The sequence below is a fragment of the Lagenorhynchus albirostris genome, chromosome 4, assembly GCF_949774975.1.
Source record: "Lagenorhynchus albirostris chromosome 4, mLagAlb1.1, whole genome shotgun sequence".
In the NCBI taxonomy this organism is placed as follows: Eukaryota; Metazoa; Chordata; class Mammalia; order Artiodactyla; family Delphinidae; genus Lagenorhynchus; species Lagenorhynchus albirostris.
This window is the reverse complement of record NC_083098.1, coordinates 2,315,086-2,337,331: the sequence shown is the minus strand read 5'-3', so window position 1 is coordinate 2,337,331 and position 22,246 is coordinate 2,315,086. Positions and strand designations below refer to the sequence as shown.

At 36.0% G+C, this 22,246-nt stretch overlaps 1 protein-coding gene across 1 annotated transcript in view; it reads right to left on the bottom strand.

Annotated features, from left to right (window-relative positions):
* The window catches only part of GLRB (glycine receptor beta), a 63,928-nt gene that overhangs the window by 15,315 nt on the left and 26,367 nt on the right, over positions 1-22,246 (bottom strand). Inside the window, exons 3-6 of the mRNA XM_060147077.1 lie at positions 20,833-20,900; positions 6,446-6,675; positions 6,256-6,338; positions 4,545-4,685 (exon numbers count right to left, since the gene is read on the bottom strand). Of these exons, the coding sequence (XP_060003060.1) occupies positions 4,545-4,685; positions 6,256-6,338; positions 6,446-6,675; positions 20,833-20,900 (522 nt within the window). The remainder of the gene's footprint in view (positions 1-4,544; positions 4,686-6,255; positions 6,339-6,445; positions 6,676-20,832; positions 20,901-22,246) is intronic.

Below are 22,246 nucleotides of genomic sequence, written 5' to 3'. Positions count from 1 at the left end.
GGCAAACATCGGACATCCCAACCAAGTCTCCCCTGGTTCCACTCCAGGACCTCAAATGTTCTGGAATTGAGGGAAAGGGCTTCACTTTCACAGGCTGAGACTAAAGCAGACGTTGCCCTTACACATCATTCTAGGACTGCCATGATGTCAAGTAGCCTCTCAAATTAATCACAAATTATGGGCAGCCTCATAATAGCCTTTGCTGACTGGAGAAAGAAAATAAGTGACACAAATAGCCTCCCAGCACTGGCATACAAGAGACGTTTCCAGATGTTTGAGATGAATTTTTAAAATGTTCAATTTAGATAAAAATGTCATTTCCCATTCAACAAAAGGAAGGGTATGCATGAATTCCAAAACGTTACAATATCTTCAGTTGCGTTCAGCTTAAACTGTACATAATTATTTTAAAATGCTGAGACAAATGAATGGACAGTGCATAAATAAAATAATTATGGGGGAAAAAGACAATGTTACTTTTTTACTGTGTTTTAGTTTAAAAAGTTGTACTTATCTAGTTTTCCTAGTTGGGAAGAAGGTATATATTTCTGATGATAGAATAATCTTCATATTTATTCATTAATAGTATCTAGAGCAGTAATTGCACACAAATAGGGTCTTTCAAAGAATGGCTATTCTCATCCCTTTATCAAATAGCTTAGATTAGAAATCTATCCTTTTCCCAATAATCATTGATACCTCGGAGGGATTAGAAAGATGTTAGGGCTAATCTGTAACAAAAATAAATAGTTGATTTGAACTGAAGTAAATTCTAATTATGCCAAATGTTTCCATATTATATAAAAAAGACAAGCATGGGCTTCCCCGGTGGCGCAGTGGGTGGGAGTCCGCCTGCCGATGCAGGGGATACGGACTCCTGCCCTGGTCCGGGAAGATCCCACATGCCGCGGAGCGGCTGGGCCCGTGAGCCATGGCCGCTGAGCCTGCGCGTCCGGAGCCTGTGCTCCGCAACGGGAGAGGCCACAGCAGTGAGAGGCCCGCGTACCGCAAAAAAAAAAAAAAAAAAAAAAAAAAAAGACAAGCAATGCAGAGTGTTTGTCTTTTTTAAATTTTAAGTTCATTAAAACTAGGCAATTCACTTAAATGGTGCACAGGTTCTAAAAAGATATGAAAGGCAAAACGATGGAAAATCCCCCTCCCTTTTCAGTGCCTACCTCTTATCTCAACTTCCTGCCTGGACAAATGAGAACATATGCTTCCAACTAACAACCATGTGCAAAACTTCCAAACTATAATCTTTCATAAGCCCATTTGCTGCAACTAAGGAGGCCCACAGCGTTTCCTACACGCGGTTCTGCAGTACCTTGCTTTCTAAGAGTGTCACTCCCTCAAGGTAACTTTACACTCACCTAGTGCCTGTGAAATGGGGAAGAACACATATGTGCTTATTATGTATCTTTAAGAGCCTAGGTTGTCACAAGGATTATAACAATTTTCTATAAAGTTGCTCACTTTCCAATGCATTTGCGCATCCCATCCACCACATTTAGATGACAGCCTAGTAACCGATTGCTTCATCTGAAGCCACCCCCCGGGGAGCTTCCCAAGACGTGGATGCATTTAGCAGTAAAATATACGCCTGGATATCATAGTGATTTGCTCCATAAACTTTTATGAGAAACATTCCTTGATCTTTTTTGATTTCCTGGTACTGTTACATTTATGAGGGGCAGGTGGGCAGCTAATGGGTATAAATGCTCACTGGCAAATTCAATTTACTTTCTATTTCCTGTGAGCTTTTATTTGATTATTATTCACTCAGGCTTCCAATTTAAAGATTTTTCTATACTTGTGTACCCATATATTTCTCCACCTGTGTAATTTCTACTATTATAAATAAAACCCTAATTTTTAATAAAGTTAAAGCCAAATCACCATTTCGGGTAATTTTGTACAAATTAAAGAAAATATTGGCCATCATTTTATACGTTGCTTTCTGTATCTTTTCCAGTATTCTGCACTGTTAAGCATTCCATGTATTTTGGATGTTCTATTTTCCTAGATGCATTTCTAAGTATTATCCAAACATTAAAATGTTTTTCTTATATCCATATACTGATTCATATAAATACTGACATAGCATGTTTACTGAAATATAGTGCCAATTATTATTATGTTAGCCATGAGTTTTTTCTTATTTTCTGTATCTAATGAGATATAAGCGACTTATTTATGATAACTCAAAAAATAAATACCACACACACACAAAAATCTATGAAAGATTTACTTATCGTAAATCTTGAGTATATCCCCAAATACTCTCTACCGCAGCACACCCTCTTATTTCCTTCTTAGGACTAAAAGAATTATATTTACTTTACTTGCTTGCCATGTAAGACTATGGATCTATAAAACAGCAGGGATCTGTCCTTTATTCACTGCTGAGTCCCCAAGTAGAGGCTTCTTTTTTGTTAAGATTGTTTTGATGTGGACCATTTTTAAAGTCTTTATTGAATTTGTTACAATATTGCTTCTGTTTTATGTTCTGTCCTTTTGGCCACGAGGCATGTGAGATCTTAGCTCCACGACCAGGGATCGAACCCACATCCCCTGCACTGGAAGGTGAAATCTTAACCACTGGACCTCCAGGGAAGTCCCGAGACATTTTAAGTTCAGGGCTTAAAGGTGAAAAAACGAATAACCCCATGATTTTCAATACTATTACATGATTTTATACTACATAAAATTAGAAATAAAATTACTGGTTTTATTTTTCATCTCTAGATGAAGTTTAAAAAACTTCAGTAAACTCTATTTCAAGTTTCTCAAACAATTTAGAGACTATTCATTTTGAAATGTTAATCATATAATCTGGATGTGGGTAACTATTTTCCAAATATAATAGCACTCACTGAACTCACAGGACTGTTGTGAGGATTAAATGATAGAATTCCTGCAAAGTGCTTAAAGCAATGCCTGACAGATAGCAGGAACTCAAAAAGCCAGCTAGTAAATGTTTCTATACATCAATCCTCCAAAAAACTTCTCTTGGCTTTCAAGTTTATTTTTTCCATTACTAGGTGAGAAATCCCTGAAAACTGCAGTCAGTCTCAATTTGCATGAGTCACAGAGAGGAGAATGACTGTGCCCAGGTTACAGCTGACACTGATTTGCCCTTGACATTCAGGAAGTCGTTGACCCTGCATCTCAGTTATTTTATGTGTTCAACAAAAGAGCTGGCTCAGCATTAGCCGACCGATCACTTCCACATCTGACAATCAAGGTATCTACGATTTCTTCACGGAGTACTTTGATGGTCAAATTTTTAAGAGCTCTGTTTTTCCATTAAAAATTTTGATAATTCTTTCAGCAGTGTATTTGCTTATTTTGTCTCTTGTCCTAAAATACTATAAGCTCTACAAGAGAAGGGACTATTTATATATAAATGTTACATAATCTGTTAATTTAATTGAAGGTCAATGACAACAGATGCTTAAACTAACGTTATGTCTAAGTTGGCCCATGTTGTATCTATTATTACAACAACGTAGATGGGCAACTATTCACTCTATCTTTTATTCTAATCAACAGGTATGTTTTAAATCATATTTTGTCCTTGATGATGTCACGATGCAGCATTTTAGCTCAAACATCTCATCTCAGTAAATTTTCCACAATTACTCTACACATTTTTACTTTTGCAAAGTCAACATAAATGTTGCAATAAACTTAAACTTTAATTACATCTATTCCTGAATATCTTTGTCATGATTTACTTCCTGATACGGAATTATAATTTTGTGGTAATTTATAAGTTAGACTGATTATTAGTGTGAATGTATTGGTCAAAAGTCATTCACCTTTTTATTTATATTGCTGAGGAAAATAGCACTATATTTAATATCTAGAGCCTTCAATAACCTATAACCTCCAGAGGAGACTCAAAGGTTGAATACTAACATATTATGAAAGTATTGATCAGTGAGTACTGTATTTTCATTTCTGTAAAGCTTGACGTGATTTAATGAGTGAGGTTAATTTGTTGAGTTTTCATAACTGGCCGTTCCATAACCTAGATCAAGAATATTATACGGCAAATTTTTACTCATGTCCAATTATTTCATGTGTTTACTGTTTCCTGCACAGCATAAAGATCAAATTTTTTGAAAATTAAGAAAATGGGTCAACCAACATTGAAAAACCGCCCCAAAGACAGCAGACGAATATATATGGGTTACATTGTTTATATCCATAACGTTTGGCCCTAATCCTGTCAGAGCAGAATTTCTAGGCAACATCTAAGAAAACCACTGCCTGGAGAGTTCATATAAAATAAAACGTTGAAAACCTCTTGTTATCCGGAATTACATAAAGAAAAGCAAAACTATCTAGTGATAAAATAAATTTTAACTTTAGTGGATGTAATTTTATGAAAGATTTAAATATATCAACATATAGATATAATGTTTATAAATACTGAATTTATTTTTTAACTAGTTTGTTCTGTCCCCAGCATATTTTAATATTGAAACAAATCTTTGAAATAAGACTTAGTTTTGTTTAATTTAAAGATGATTACTTACCAGTGCCTTTGTAGTATTTTGTACAGTTACCATATTCAATATCTTCCTTTTTAATATCAAATTGAGGCAAGGCAATTTTTTCTAATTGAACAGGATCCCCTGACTGCCAGATAAATCGTAAGTCATCAGTTGTGTAACCAACTATAAACAAAAGGAAATAAAATGTTAGTTTGAAATATAATTATGGACACTTCCTTAACATTTTAACATCCAGATATTAAAAACAGAAATGGTAAAACAATAGGCCCTTTTATGAAACTTTTGTTAGAAATGTAAAGAGGTAAAATCTATGGCCACTAATAAAAATATTAGCACAAGTTACAGATAATTGGCTTAAAGAAAGAACAAGCTAAAATAATCAGCATATCACAGATGGTAAAAATCCTCGGGGGGCATGAACAGTAGTACATCTGTCTATGTCAGAATTCTGAACTGTCATCAATGAAAAAGTAGCAAATAAGTGATACTAGCTTTCTGAATGTACACATTTACAATCATGCAATATGCTACCTGGAGATTTTTAAAGAAACTTAAGCACCAAAATGGGTTTTTTTGAAGAATTCACTACCAACTTCCCTAGAGGAGTTGCATGGCCAGAGGAGAGCAATAAAACAGCCCCTCAAATGGACATCACTCCATCACTAGAGCCTCCTGGAACCCACATTGTGGGCTTAGGTAACCTGGTTACAACTCAAGGGCCCCATGGGCTTACAGCATGTTGTAGCCTACCGTTCAACTCTTACATGCCTATATTTTTTAAAGCCATACTTTAGTGTATCTAGTAATAGAATTGAAGGTATATACACATTTGGAATTATTTATAAAAAATGCATATTGACACACAGGCACACGTACATACAATACACACACAGACGTGTACCTACATACACTTATATCTGCAAAATCTCACATGATAGTTAGAAAGCAAAAAATATTGTTCAAATTTAGGATCCAGCTTCAGTAAATTAAACAACAACAAGAAGTAACCACTAAGTGACTTTAAAGCGTGTCATCAAGCAGGCACCTACATTTTATAAGGTGTAGGAACAGGTCACAGTATATGGGTATTCAGGCTGAAGAGTCCTTCCATTAGTGTTAATTTTTCAAGTTTTATTTCCTACTTTGATTTTCACATGACAAGCTTCATAGCAAATTAATTAATAAATATATCTTAGAGATAAGCATTTCAATGACTACACCTGGTACCTCTTTTAGAAACTGAAAAATATATGATTCTAGAAATATAGAAAATCTAAAATCCAATTTTGTAAAAAATATTTTTTTTATAGATCCATAGAAAATGAATGCTTGGTAGGATTTAGATAATATTTTTCAATGTTTTCCAAATTTTCTGCTCTGAAAAATGTGGTTTTAACATTAGAAAAGTTATTAGGACATCACTTTCTTCTTTACCTTGCCTATATTACTAACGCAAATGCAGGTGGCGATTGGAATAAGTTAGAAGGGTACACACCTACACCTACGGCAACTCAACTGAAATCAACTGGTAACAAAAGAATTCATCTATCTTAGTATACAAATTAATACAGTAAAAGGAAAACTATAATTTCCCTAAATAACTTATTCTAACGTCTATTTGGAATCAAAAGCATTAGTTTCACCGTTATTATCTAAGATATTAGTAGCATGTATTGCCTAGAAATTTTAAGCATTTTTATCCCTATGGTGACTTAGGGTCTCATTTACATACAGCTCTCAAGTTGCATCTTGCAACGTTGTGTATCCATGGGAAACAAGGTCAAGTCCAAAGGGCACGAAAGAGTAATAGATAGCCTGAAAGCAGAAACAGACGTCTTAGAAGTTGTTTAACACATGTCTCCGTGATATACTGATTTTTAAAGGAAAATATGAATCTACAAATATTAGAGAGAAAAGAGTACCTCATGCTGACGAGGACATCTCCATCCCGAAAAATAAAGAGGAGAATATTTTCCTGGGTTACATCATGAAAATTGGCACTTTTTTCATTTGCAAAAAATAAATCAGGTTTCCACAGACACTTGTACATCGTGGGGTCCACCGTCAGGGCATCTGAGCCCCGGAAATCGCTAGGCAGCTTCAGTCTGGGGTCGTTCCACTTCTGTCTCAGGAAGATGTTGACTCTATAATCCTGGGAAAATTACGTGTGCGTGTGTTTACTGCCATTTTTAAGAATGCGTTCAGCACCAGAATAAAAAGGGTTCAATCGTTAGCAGCACAAATACGTTTGCTCTTCCAACATTAACAAGGAGCACAATAGCTTGGTATAAAAAGCCCCTCGTGTCTTTCTAAGACTCTCTACAGACATCCTCTTAGCGCTTGCGAGTTCAAACGTCGTCATAGAACTTTACCAATAATTGCTTTACTGTAATACAAACACCAATTATACCAGGGGGTTAGTGGGTATTGTCAAAAAAGCACAGGAACTGCTAAATACTGCCATTATTCTTTCCCCAAAAGTAGGATACATTTTCATTAAAAATAGATAAGAAGCCAAGAAAAAATATTTCACTTGTATCTTACTAAGTAGCAAACTACAGAAATAATTTATATGTATATAAAGCTACAAGGGGGTTCGGGAGGGAAGGATTGGGAGTTTGGGGTGTGCAGATGGAAGCTGTTTATCCATAGGATGGATAAACAACAAGGTCCTGCTGCAGAGCACAGGGAACTACATTCAGTAGCCTGGGATAAACCACCGTGTAAAAGAACTTTTAAAAGAGTGTGTATATAAGTATAACTAAATCACTTTGCTGTACAGCAGAAACTAACACAACACTGTAAATCAACTGTACATCAATAAAAATAAAATAAAACTCCATATATGTTTAAAACACATACTTTATATACATACTTGAGGAAGAAAAGGAAAAATGATCCTTGCCTACTCATACATGTAAATGATTATACAGAGGTAGTCAAATAACATTTGGATTTTGCCAGATGAGCGTACATGAAAAATGTGTAAATGTTATATTCAACTCCAGTAGGAAAAGGTTGTGAAATCCACTAAACAGCTGATTCTTTTTCTTCGGTTTTTTGCCTATCTCCAAAGTTTTAAATGTAAAACTTTGTAAAAGTCGGATTATATCAAGACATGTATATTCTAAGAATCGATGCACCTGGAAACATTGTTTAAGACCTTAATACCTTTTATATTTGCCAGTGAAATGAGGTTCCGGCACACACTGGGTTACTGGGGTACATACAGTCCAAAGCAGCACGGTGGCATGATGCTCAGGTTTTTTAATTTTAATTTTATATGCTGAACTCAGAACATGCACCAAAGTGCTCAAGGCATAAATGACATTGGGCCTCAGCATCCTTATTTTCAACCATTCAAAATTCACAAAATACTATCTATCCATGGCCTTTTGACATGATCCAAATGAATCAGAGCATAAACTTCAAATCAAAATCCAAATATTTAAATAGGAAGAGATGATAGATTATCTTTCTTTAAATAATAAGACCTAACATATTTATATGAAACATAAATGCGCACATTTTATTTATGTATAAAATATAAAATAAAGCGTAAGCAATGCGCAGTGACTAGGAAAATTTGAGGAATTCACTTTCTCTCTCCTATAGGAAAATTTGAGGAATTCACTTTCTCTCTCCTATTCACTTTCTCTCTCCTATCTCTCCTATTCACTTTCTCACTTCCTCCTAGAATCTCTCTCAGATTCTATAATAGTAATCAGAGGAGGGCAAGGCACATGTTGATAATAGATATTTCCTGAACTACAGACAGTGAAGTAAGATTTAACTTACCTACATCTAACAGCTAAACTTGATGTTTCTAAAAACTGCAACACATATAACACATTGTAAATCAACTATACTTCAATTAAATACATGTTTAATAAATAAATAAACTTCAACACATAATATAAATTGATTGTTAAAAATCGTACGCAGAGGGTCTTGAAGTGCAAAAGTCAAATAAATTAAGAATTATGTAAGCTGGTACTGAACATATCTGTGCCACTGGCAGGGAAAACAAAAATAACATTTTCCTAATCAAACGAACATGGAATCAAGGAGGACGTGAAGGAGACCTAGGACCCTGGAAGATGAAGACCTGCACTACGCAGCTCCATTAACGTTTTGTCAAATATACACATATCTTACAATTCATAATGGGACTTAAGTGGTTACCTCATATCTGATTGTAACAGCTGAAGAAATTAGCTCAAAACATGTCCAGGACATAGGCCTATCAGCTGGTAAGCCTTCCAGTGGCCACAATGCTGCTTCCTGACCAAAGTTTTTCTCATCCCAGAAAAACATGCATGGCCCCCAACTTAAGAAGAAATACACCATAGATCTGGTCATTTTCAAATAAAATTCCTAGTATGCTAGCTTCGCGAAAGCACATGGTTGATATACACTTGCCATTACTTTGCGCACTTAACAGTATCCAATTCCAAATTATTTGCTAAAAAGCTTTCCTGTAATGATCGGCCAAAATGACTGGTATTCTAAAATTATATACAGTCAAAGCTATTCTATTACCCTCGTATAACTACTGTTTCTTATCCAGGTAAATCATCAAACACTACATCTTCAAGCTGTGGTATTTGAAATTCATGGTATTATGATAAAATACTGTGTCCTAAGTATTCACGGTATTATGATACGCATTCACGGTATTATGATAAAATACTGTGTCCTAAGGGTCAGATGAGGTTGCCGATGTATCTTTTATAAGCTTATTATTAAAGCTATGGTCCCTTATTTTGGTCAATAACCATGACATGAAAATACTGAAGATGAATTTTTCTTTAATTTTTCATTTGCTTATCCAAATATAACTATAATCTTTGTATAGGTATTTACTACGTGCTAGCCATATTTGGCCTAAGTGCCTTACAAAAATATGACTATTTTTGGAAGTTTATACTGTGAAAATGGTCTCTTGGTGCTCATAAATGCTTCCTATTACTGGGAAGTACAAGGTAAGCTTATTGTCGTGTTTCCTTTCTGTCTGGCAGCTAGGGAACTGAAAGCTAAACCCTACAGCTAATTGAATTCATGTATAGCTCACATCCTGGTATGACTATCATTGTATTGCTCCTACACATTTAGTACTGTTTCAATTCCTTCACTGTATTTTTGTTATTATTATATACTGTAAATCCTCTCCAGAAACAGGGGGCTGGATAAAAAAATAAATAAGTTGAGACACTGCCATATACTGACAAGACTCTTTCGGTATTATTTGGGCACAAGTCCCAAGCAACTTTACCAGTGTGGCTTCTAAAACTGGATGCTTTGTTTTAGCCTAATATTAGGTTTTATTACTTTAAAGAGGGTGAGAAATATGTGTAGAGATAGAAATATTAAGATCTCATTGGTATTCTTTATCTAGACCCAAGCAACTACATTTTGCTTCTTAGTAATTAATTTCTAAAGACATTATATCACTATTTTTTTAATATCAGGAAGATATCTGACAGGAATTAAAGCAACACTAACCTTTAACTTCAGCATATTTTGCATAATTAAAAAAGAAGCCATCTTACAATGTTTGGGGTGGAACTTCAGGAATTAAGCCTGCATTATGTCGAGCTCCCCTCGATATCTCCACACAGGCACACGTTCTTTTGGGAGCACTGTTCTACTTCCCACCTATTTCCAAAATGGAATGGTTAACTCATCTAAAACTGTATCGCAAAATTATTTTTCTTTTAAAATTTTTATAGCAATTGCAATAGTGTTTTTCCATGTGAAGTCCATTTTTCTAAATTCTTCTTGAAGTCTAAATCAATGTTTCCACACCATCCCAGAATATATTCATGTCATTTATCATTTATTAAGTTCAAAGCATTTTAATCAGCTGAAAGCTGATGAAAGCCCTAGATAGTATCAGAGACCTTGACAAAATAAACTGTCTGTGTGAAAAATTACAAAATTACAAATGATACAAGAATGTTTTCATCTACAGTCAGCCCTCTTTTTATTCTATATGTCTGAGACAGGCTGGGACCTGGGACCTGGGACCCTTTGCTGCAGGGCTTGCACCTGGACACACGTTTCCTGCAGTCATAAAGAAACTATAAGGGACTAAAAATAACTGACAACAGCAAATGGAAATGAGGGTGTGGAGCAGTAGGAACTCTCACTGCTGCTGGGAATCAAAATATTACAGCTACTTTGGGAGACAGTTTGTCAGTTTCTTACAAAACTAAACATACTCGTATCATATTGTACTCCTTGGTAAGTACTCAAAAAAGCTGAAAACTATGTCTACACAAAAACCTGCAAATAGGTATTTATTGTAGCTTTAGTTATAACTGCCAGAACTTGGAAGCAACCAAGATGTCCTCCAGTGGGTGATGGATTAATAAACTGTGCTCCATCAGGCAGTGGAATATTATTCGACACTAAAAGGAAATGAGCCGTCAAGCCATGAAAAGACATAAAGGAGCCTTAAATGTATGTGACTAAGTGAGAGAAGCCAATCTGAAAGGGCTGCATACTGTATGATTCCAACTATAATGGCATTCTGGAAAAGGCAAAAACTAAGGAGACAGTAAAAAGATCAGTGGTTGCCAGGGGTTAGGGGGAGAGAAGAATGAACAGGCAGAAGACAGTGGTTTTCCAGGGCAGTGAAATTCTTCTGTTTGATACCATAATGGTGGATACATGTCATCATATGTTTGTCAAAGCCCATCAAATGGACAATGCCAAGAGCAAACCCTAATCTAAACTCTGGATTTTAGGTGATGATGTGTCCATGTAGAGTCATCGATTGCAACCAAAGGACCACTTTGGGGGAGTAAATCCACAGTGGAGGAGACTGCACGTCCAGGGGTAAGGGGCCGACAGGAACTCTCTACGCTTTCTGCTCATTTTTGCTGCGAACCTAAAACTATTCTAAAAAAATAAAGTCTACTTAAAAAAAGGAAATGCAAAAAATTATGTAAACAAAAGGAAAGGGAATAAATAAAAGGTTAGCCAAAATTTGGAGACAGGCAAAAAGATGGCCCTTTCAATATCACACTAAATGCTATCTAACAAGCCCACCTAAGGGTTGTATGAGTCTCTAGGAAAATGTAACTTTGTTTGATTTGCCATTTTCTATAGATTAGGGCCCAGACTCTGTACAATTATGTCATTTCAAGAAGATTACTAAATTACAAATGATTTCTGTCAGGTAGGACAGACACTCCCAAAGGTATGCCTTTATTGCCCTGTAGAACATTAACAAGTATATCTAATTTAGCAACCTAATTGCAGCATTCTTTCTCTCCAGTCTCCTGAATTCTCCACTGAATCAGCTTTACTATCTGGCTGGTTCCCTCATTAATGAGTTAAATAAATCACTGACATGTCCTTACAATATTCATGTTTTTAACTTTTTAAAAATTGTGGTTTGTTCTCAAAACGTTAAGTATAGAATTACCATATGATCCAGCAATTCCACTCCTAGGTACATGCCCAGAAGAATTAAAAGCAAGAGACTACAACTGATATTTGTACACCCTCTTCCATAGCAGCATTATTCACAATAATCAAAAGGTGGAAACAATCCAAGTGCCCATCAACTGATGAACAGATAGACAAGTGTGGTATATACATATACACACACCGTGGAATATTATTCAGTCATAAAATGGAATGACATTCTGATACATATTACAACATGAATGAACCTTGAAAACACTACCTTAAAAAATCAAGACTAAGAAAGAGTTTGTGTAATATTCCTACCTAGAGAAGGAATGCAGGGGAAAAAATAACCCTAGGGAGGGTAAGCATTTAAAGGGCTGGCTTTCTCAGAAGTCTGAGAAAAAGAAGAAAGCCCTGAGAATGTGATTTCACCAAACCAGAGTCAAAAGCTTCAAGATGGTCCACAGCAATAAATGCCACCAGAGGTCAAGTACAGTCAAACTGAATACTTTCAGCAAATGAGGGAGACACTGATGATTTCAGCAAAACACTGTGGCACATAAAAGCAAGATGACAGAGAGTTAGGATGTGAGCAACGTTGCCTATCTAGAAGATGAAGATAATAATGATACACCCACAACACAGGCTTTTTACCAGCAATAAATGAGAAAACATATGTAAAGTACACAAAGTTCATCTGGCTATATTAAGCACTAAGCAAGTATCGATATTTTGTCTCATTATGGATAGTATATATCCTTAATGTTGTTATTCTTTTATAATGTTGGTAATAGAGGTGAATAGGCTTTTTGCCTCAAAAAAAAAAAAAAAAAAAAAAAACAAGCCTATACCGTAATTCATTGGGTTTGCTCTGTACTGTGATCGACCTACGATTATTCTAAACGGTAATCCATTTCTAGGTCACAAATCTTGAAACTGCTTTGAGCATCTCCTGAAATGAACTCTTCTTGCTCTCAGCTGCACTGATGTAAGCTCAATATACCATAAGCTTTGAGTCTCTACTGTAATCCTTTTTCAAATTTTATTTCTGAGTAGAACTCCAGAGTTGTATTACAATGAGTATCACTGAAAAACTGGAAATCAGTTACTTCATTGTATCATTCTTGGTCATTATGTCTTATTAGCTCATTAGGAAAGTGCTTCCAAGATGCTTTTCTATTAGTTATGTAGCTACGTAGTATTATATTCAATACAAGTTGCAGCACGCTGATGCGTCTTTTAAGAGTGTTTAAAAATTCCACAATTTAAATTAATAGCTTTGGCTTAATATTCATTAAAAGATAAAAGATTATTAATTAGTATGCTTTGGTTCATGCTTTATGGGCATTTCTAAATAATTGCTACTTATTGGCATTTCAAAGCCTCTGTATCTAGATAACTAACTTAGAAACCTATTTATTTTCATTTTCATTTATTCAATCACTATACTTATAGCTCTATCATTTATTTTGCAATAAACAACTTCCCATCAGAAACAGACCTCTTTTATCACTGGGAAATTACTTAATTGTTTTGAAAGAACTTGGTGACAAATACTATCATTATTCATTCCAAATAGCACACTAATAGTCATGATCTGGAAAATGGATGTTCTCCAAGATTTTCAGTACCAATTAACACCCAAATTACACTACTTATTCAAGGCAATAAAACATTTCACAAGAAGGCATTAAAAATGGTTAGTTTCATTAATGATATTTTAATATTAAGAACTGTTCATCTATGTTCTGTTTTGTTGTTAGGATACCTCTTCTGGTTACTTGTAATTTTTACCTAACTCTCACATACGTGATGTTTCCTCATTTGATTTCTTTACATTACGATAAAAAAAAATGGCGTTCAAGGAAATAAAGAAAATCAACTCTCATAGCATCTTGCAGCATCATAATTAAAGTTCTGTCAACAGAGCTGTTATAAAGCCTGGTGTGAAAGGGATTTAAATTTGGTCATTAGTGAGGTTAGAAATTTCATGTAAGAACTGCAAGCTACCAAAATGTCAGTAAAAATTCTTAGGTTATGCTTTATCTATTTTTCTCAATATGTGATTTTTAAGAGTTTTTAGTTAAATACTGTTTAATCACACCCTATGAATATTTAAATTTTTCTAGACCTATGTCAACATTCCACTTTTATTAGGGGTGCCTGCTGGTGATACAATGCGACCACCCCAAACTATAAACTACATGAGTTGCAGTCTGCTGGACTGGATATCTAGCAAGTGCCCAATATATTTCTGTTAAAGACAGAAGGGAAGAAATAATTTCTATGACATTTTGACAGGTTAGGATATTTGGCTAGCACTGTTTACACCATTAATTTAATTTTTCCGTACCAGCTGATAATGACAAATTTTGGAAGGAGAAGATAAAACTGGGACATTTCTCATCCTTCCTTCTTGTCTAAGACAGTTGACCCTCGTACAGCGCAGGGTTAGTAGTGCCGATCCGCCATTCAGTCACAAGTCCGTGTGTAACTTTATTGTGTGCCCTTCTGTATCTATGGGTTCAACCAACTGCTGTAGATCGTGTAATACTGTAGGACGTACATGGTACTATAGTGACAAAAATCTGTATAAAGTGGACCCGTGCAGTTCAAAAACGTGTTGTTCAAGGGTCAGCTGTACAATCCTCTTACTTATGATGTCTGATCACCAGTGCCTCTGAATAATATAGCTAAGAGAAATAGGATAGAGAGTAACTTAGTAAACTAAGACAAGTTGTAAGGAAAGAAATTTAAAGTTACATATAGAAGAAAATACATAAAATCCAATTGTTTTAAAACAACAAAGATAAGTAATTGCCAAGAACTAGAATTAAGCTCTTTTAGCTGATCCCAAATATGATTTTCTTCTTGAAAAGGTCATGCAGCACAAAGGCATAGAAAGCTTGGCAGGATCATGACTCGTAATGCGACAATCATTCAATATAATTACAAAGTGTGTCTACACCAAAGAAAATGGATTGTATAATCAGGCTTTTATTTCCATGCAAGAGTTCTTACGTACTTCTGATGAGGTAAAGTGTCTGTGTACAGATCGTTACAATAAACCTAATACCTAATTTTCCCCACAAGTGCAACAGTTCACATTTTCCATTCTAAAAACCAACTGATGTAAGCCAGAGGTTGGAACTGAATGGAAAAATCAACAAATATTTTCAGTATGACCATAGAGCAGACGCCACCTCGCCTCTAACAAACCACTCTTTTGTTTTGAAGGTCTTATTTCAGTAGTCATCAGCAGTAGCATATAAACTGATACAAGTGACCGCTGTACCAACTTCAAGTGAGGATGATTACATTTATTGGATGATTTGGGTAATGCTGCTATTAAGTCAGTAAATGTCACTCACAGCATTAACAACGATGTCTTACAGAAATGGAAGGTAGCAGAATGCCAACGAACACACCGACATGAGAAATAGGAACCATGAAGCTAAAAACTGAGATTGTGAAACAAGCTGGAGGAGCACATACATAACCGTGGAGGTTAGAAGGGCTTAAGGAGTATAACATGGCTGTGACGTTGTTTCTTCCACTACACAGTTACAGTTTGTGAACAAATGTGAGATTGATTTTAGTTTAGCGAGTTAGCCTCTGAATTATGTCCCTGCCACTCTCTCACTTCGTCCCAGCTTACCCTTATACGCTACCAAATGTAAAATCCATAGCTAGTGGGAAGCAGCCGCATAGCACAGGGAGATCACCTCGGTGCTTTTTGACCACCTAGAGGGGTGGGATAGGGAGGGTGGGAGGGAGACGCAAGACGGAGGAGATATGGGGATATATGTATATCTATAGCTGATTCACTTTGTTATAAAGCAGAAACCAACACACCGCTGTAAAGCAATTATACTCCAATAAAGGTGTTAAAAAAAATAGCCTCTGAATTAGAAGACAAATAAGTAGGAAGGCATGTTTTCCAAACAGAATTGGCTAACATGTCCTTACAGCAGCGTTAATGTGCACCACCTCGATGGCTTCTTTGTTTGGTAATGAACTTTATACACTGGAGGAAAGGGCTGCCCTCCTCCTTCAGAAGTTGCCCCACCTCTGTCTGCAGTTCCTCACGCTACGCCCATCCCAAGCTCTGTGTTCTACATTATGTTTTCTGGAGTAAGCAACTGCTGGTTAAAGTAGAAAGATCTGAGCTGCAGAGGAAAGCTCTGGGCAACACTGAAGCTTCCAAATTTTAGGGCTTCCTTTATTTCAGCAGATCTTTATAGGGGAAATTTCCAGGGGGCTATCCATAAACAAAACCACAACTGTACAGTGAAGCTGCTAACAAACATAAATGGTTCATTTTCTTTAGGATGAGATTCTATCCTGATAGTACGTTAATTGGCAAATGCATGACAACCAAACAGTGAACCACTCCTAAGAGTTACTATGCCATGCAAAATACTGTTGCTTTATTTCTACAGTTTGTTCACTCTTTTTAGGGTGTAACACATCAAGTACACAACAGATTCCAGCACAAGCCTGTCTGATATCACAACTTACACACTATTCATCATACTGTTTCTATGAACATATATCTTTTTTTTTTTTTTTTTTTTTTTTTTATTTTTTTGCGATACACGGGCTTCTCACTGCTGTGGCCTCTCCCGTTGCGGAGCACACAGGCCCCGGACGCGCAGGCTCAGCGGCCATGGCCCACGGGCCCAGCCGCTCCACGGCACGTGGGATCCTCCCAGACCGGGGCACGAACCCGCATCCCCTGCATTGGCAGGCGGACTCTCAACCACTGCGCCACCAGGGAAGCCCAGAACATATATCTTATATTTAGACAAATCTAAGGCGCTCTGCTTTTCCAAACTCTTTTTTTTGGAGGCGTCTTTTTGTTTGTTTTGTTTTTAAGAAATATGCTGTCTGGCTATTTTCAAAAAGACAAGAGATCTAACACAACATTGTAAATCAACTATACTTCAATAAAATTTTTTTAAAAGACAAGAGATAAATTCTGGTTAGAATGTAGAGAAAGGGGAACAATTGTACACTATTAGTGGGAATGCAAACTGGTACAGCTGCTATGGAAAACAGTATGGAGAGTCCTCAGGAAATTAAAAATAGAACTACCATATCCAGCAATCCCATCTCTGGGCCTATACCCAAAGGAAACAAGATATCTAGAAGCGATGCATGTATTTCCATGTTCACTACAGCATTATTTACAATAGCCAAGGCATGGAAACAACCTAAGTGCCCACCAATGGAGGAATGAATGAGGAAAATTTGGTATATATATACATATATCGTGGAATATCACTGAGTCTTAAAAAAGAAGGAAATACTGTCATTTACAATAATATGGATGAACCTGGAGACCATTATGCTACGTAAAATAAGCCAGACAGAGAAGGACAATTACTCCGTGGTATCACTTTTATGTCGAGTCTTAAAACAACGTTGAATTCATAGAATCAGAGAGTAGGAGAGTGATGGCCAGGAATTTCAGGGTATGGGAAATAGGGAGAGGTTGGTAAAACGTGCAAACTTTAGGTTGTGAGATGAATAAGGTCTGAGGATCTAATGTGTAACATGGTGACTGTAGTCGATAACACAACTGTGTAATTGAAATTTGGTAAAGGAATAGAACTTAAATGTTCTCATCAAAAAAAAAAGAGATAAATGTGGATATGCTAATTAAGTTGATGGGGGAAATCCTTTCACAATATAGAGGCATATCAAATCATCACATACACTTTAAATTTCTTACGATTTCATCTGTCAGTTATACCTCAATGAAGCTGAAAAAAAATAAGCCCACCCTGGGTGATTGGAAGGAAAAAGAAAGAAATAACTGCTCTCCACACGTGGACCCTCTTAGTTAACCTGCTGAGTCATCACTATTATTTCTGACTGGTGTCTATAACAAGTAATGAAGAGCAAGCTTGTCTTAGGTAACACTTTTTTCCCTTAGAAGACATCCTAATGTTATCTCTATATCGAGAGTAGCTTGTACCTTTCCTAACTCTTAAGCAACCAGGTATTAGGGCATCTGTTTTTGGAAAGACTAAGCAAATTTATAAAATATGACAGGCTTAAAACACACATCTATAAAACTCTGTCTTATAGGTATGCATGAAATAAACACTGCAAAAGCAAAAAATAATACTTATGATAAAACGGAACATTTAAGTCTATTTGATGAGTATGGTTCCAATTCTGAACCTTTAGGCTGTATCTTCACAACACAAAGGGAAAGCCAGGTTATCTCATCAAAAGAAACAGTAAATATAAATAATTTGGTTCCTCTGAATAAAGGTCTCTAAAACTAACCCTCTACTATTATAACATTATTTGCTTTTTTTTTTTTTTTTTTTGCGGTACGTGGTCCTCTCACTATTGTGGCCTCTCCCATAGTGGAGCAACAGGCTCCGGACGCGCAGGCTCAGCGGCCATGGCTCACGGGCCCAGCCGCTCCGCGGCATGTGGGATCTTCCCGGACCAGGGCACGAACCCGCGTCCCCTGCATCGGCAGGCGGACTCTCAACCACGGCGCCACCAGGGAAGCCCTGCTCTGTTTTTTAACCCAATAAATGTTCAACATGAGTCTATTGTTTAAATTTGCTTTGCCAATTTCTTTATGGCTACGTGGACTCACTTTTTGCTAGACAAATAGCAGAATTTATTTGTTCATTTATTTAACCGGTATTAGTTAATAATATGACATTATTTATGTGTTCACTAACTGAGGGCCTATTGTCTCCTCACTTTACAGGAAATGAAGAAGTTGAATACATTTTTCCTGACTTAAGGAGTTAATAGTCCATCAGAGATCAAAAGGAAAAGACACAAAAATACTTGCATTACAGTCAAGAAGCAATCTGGTTTAACAAACGAACGTGACAGAGCTGAAAGACCTGGATGGAAAAGGGGGCACAGAGTGAGTGGGAGTAGCTCAGAGTAAGAGGCCCTGATTACAGACGAGAGATGGAGGTTCGAGGCAAGTAGCGGCGACAAAGACGCTGCTGAAAACTGGTGGGATCTGGTCCCAGCAACGGGTGCTTTTGGGCTCGCTACTGTGAAGAGCAGGCAGGAGGACAAGAGAAGATTATGTGAGAAATTACGCAGTATTTTGTTATAATCCTCAAATAGCCTGTAAGAAAGTTCTTACTCCTTTTCTTTGTCCCCCACGTGTTTTCAGCTTGATACAGTTAACTAACTACTGATGGGACCTAGAGAAGTGTAGCATCTGATATTTGGGAGGCATTCAATGTTCATTAAAGAACAGGTACATTAATGGTACTGCCTGAGTTGGGACACATATGTAGCCTTCATGCAAATGAGAAAAAACACCCCTGCATTAGTTGTCCTAAAATGCAAGATAGAGTTGGGAATGTTTCCCACAGGCTGAAACACCTCGATGGTGGTGTTTCGGGATTAGCGTAACGGTACCATGAAAGATAAAACAGGGTACAGGGTAGAGTATAGAGATCAAATAGATCCCCTGAAACTTTCACCTTGAGAAAATGAAATTTCTCACTCTTGTTAAGTGAAGTGCTTAGATAAACTAGTCATATTTTCAAATGATGAGGGCTATCCTTGTCTCCTGAGTGATATATGGTTGTCTGTCCTTTATTTCAGAGCTGTCTTCTAGTGATCTATACTATATTAGACATACAGCCATTTAGGTGAACTAAAGTCGCTGCAAGTGAATTTTGGACTTGAGTTCAAAATCTTTAATTATCCAAAATATCTACACACTGTCTAACAAAAAATCAAGTACTCAGGGCTAAAGACATGGTTCTATAAAAAATAAATAACATTCTCCTCACAATTAATATATTATATTCTTATATTAATTAATATAAAAATAGGTGTCATCATTTAAATGCAATGTACAATTGCTTTTGTAACATACTATGCTGCTCCTAAGAATAAAGGGAAACATATTTAAAATCATTCTTTCTCTGGTCTGAGGTATTCCCTGAAAAACTCTACTGTGTTCTAACCATTGCTATTAGGCTTTTAATCCAAACCTTATATTATTACTTAAGAAAAATATAAGTATCTCAAGAAAAAAGATACCAAAAAAAAAAAAATTAAGCTTTCTTTCTCCCCCCTAAAGTATCATTTCAGCATATGGTTTTTCAAAAAGGGTACAAATCTAATATGTTAAAACATTAATAAGCAAGTGGACTGTACCGAATGTCTTCTAAAAGCTGAGGGGTAATTGCATCACACATGGCTCAGGGCATCTACTAATCACCCTCCACAGACATCTTTGCCCCTAACGCCCAACTCACCCTGGATGGCAGCCCCACCTCAAGCCTCCCTTCTCTGTTCCTTTCGCTCTTTTCTGTCCCTCCTTTCTCTTCCTGGCCGTCTCCTTGCCCTTTCTTTGTGTCGCATAATCTTTTCAGGGAGCTCCGCTGCTCTAGTTCAGGAAAATCAAATTTGCTTTTTACTATTCTCTGCTCCACACATCACAAAATTAGCACAAGAGAAAAAACAAAGATTCTTCTCAGGAAATTGGAAGGAAAAAAAAAAAAAACTATGAACACTTAAATATTTTTGAATGCTTCTACACATAAGCATATTAGGAAAAAAATGTCACTCCAGAATATTAATTGCATAAATCCTTTTCCCAGGTGGTATCCAATTAGTCGTTCAGAGTGAGGACGTTAATTCTCCCAAGTCTGTAAGTTTCAATGCAATATAAAGACGAAATTTGAATGGCAAAATCACAAAGCCATTGAAATCACTGATTCAACAAAATGCTGAAATTTGAATATTTTATACTAGGAAACAGCTTGCATTTTTTTCCCTGAGAGTTACTCCTTATTCTTCAGTTATAATTTCTTCCACTATGCTCCAGTTAAAATCTTCTCAATTAAAAATATTAAATTGGTTGTAATCTTACCATTGTTGTCTCTTGAATAGATCCAAAACTGTTGATAAAAATGTTGACAACTACATCAACAGGAATGCCTGTCAATAAAAATTAAGGATATATTTAGTAGCTGTAAAAAACTTGGTCAGAATCTTCATTTTTTATGGTTTATGCATTTGATTTTTCTATTTTTTCCAATCCGTATGGATGTAAAATTATAAACCTATGGTTTCAGGATACCATGTTCACAGTTGCTATTGACTTATTTTTCTAAATAGGGATCAACACACAAATAAAAAATGAGTTACCTTGTACTTCATAGCGTTATTTATTCAGAAATATTTCTCTCTTAAATTGTAGAAATTCTGGGAAAATACATTTACCTTAATTTTTTTTTAATTGGGCTGATGCATTTACTTTAAGAGATTGTAAATTATTCTTTAAAAAACATCATTTTTAAAATATGGGTTTTTTTTGCATTTTATAATCATTTTAAATTGTTACCTTAAATGGTAATGCAGAATTCAATTACAATTGCTATATTTTGATTTTTAATTCATGAAAATGCAAAGTTAATCAGACATATAACAGAATCATTATTAAGATTTTTGCCTGACCTGCTGGAAAATAATTTTAAAGTTCATGGAGTGAGAACTAAAGTATAATGTTGCCAATTTCTTTGTTTCTTTCTTTTTTTTTTTACTCATTGTGAACTGCTGCTTGGGCTAACAAAGGGAAAATGTGAATTTAGCCTTTTAGCCACATAACCTCTGACTGATGAAAAACAGGTGTTGAATCAATACAGGGTAGACATGTGACAACCCAGAGCACAGTGCTGCTGAAAGTAACCGCAGGTTCTGGTAACGAACAAAAACCCTGTTTTTATAACAGAGTCCTATAAATTCACTTGACTAGAAGCAGCTGCAAGCTTTTCTTTCTTTCTTTCTTTTCTTTCTTTCTTCTTTCTTTCTTTCTTTTCTTTCTTTCTTCTTTCTTTCTTCTTTCTTTCTTTTCTTTCTTTCTTTCTTTCTTTCTTTCTTTCTTTCTTTCTTTCTTTCTTTCTTTCTTTCTTTTCTTTCTTCTTTCTTTCTTCTTTCTTTCTTTCTTTCTTTCTTTCTTTCCATCCGTCCTTCCTTCCTTCCTTTTTTCTTTCTTTCTTTCTTTTTTCCATAAAGGAAAAATAATCAAGCCTTATAATGTTAATCCGATCTACATTAATACCTGTCCTTAACCAGCAACAAAGATGACAGTTTTCCAGAGATATGTTCATATAACTTTTCCTAACTCATCAAGAGGAAGCAAGAAAGGAAGAGAGAGAGGAAGAAAGAAAGAAAGAAAGGAAGGAAGGAAGGGAGGGAGGGGGGAGGGAGGGAGGGAGGGAAGCTGTACCATCTTCCCACAACTTTTAGCTCAAGTACAGTTCTTGAAAGGAATGATAGGAGAT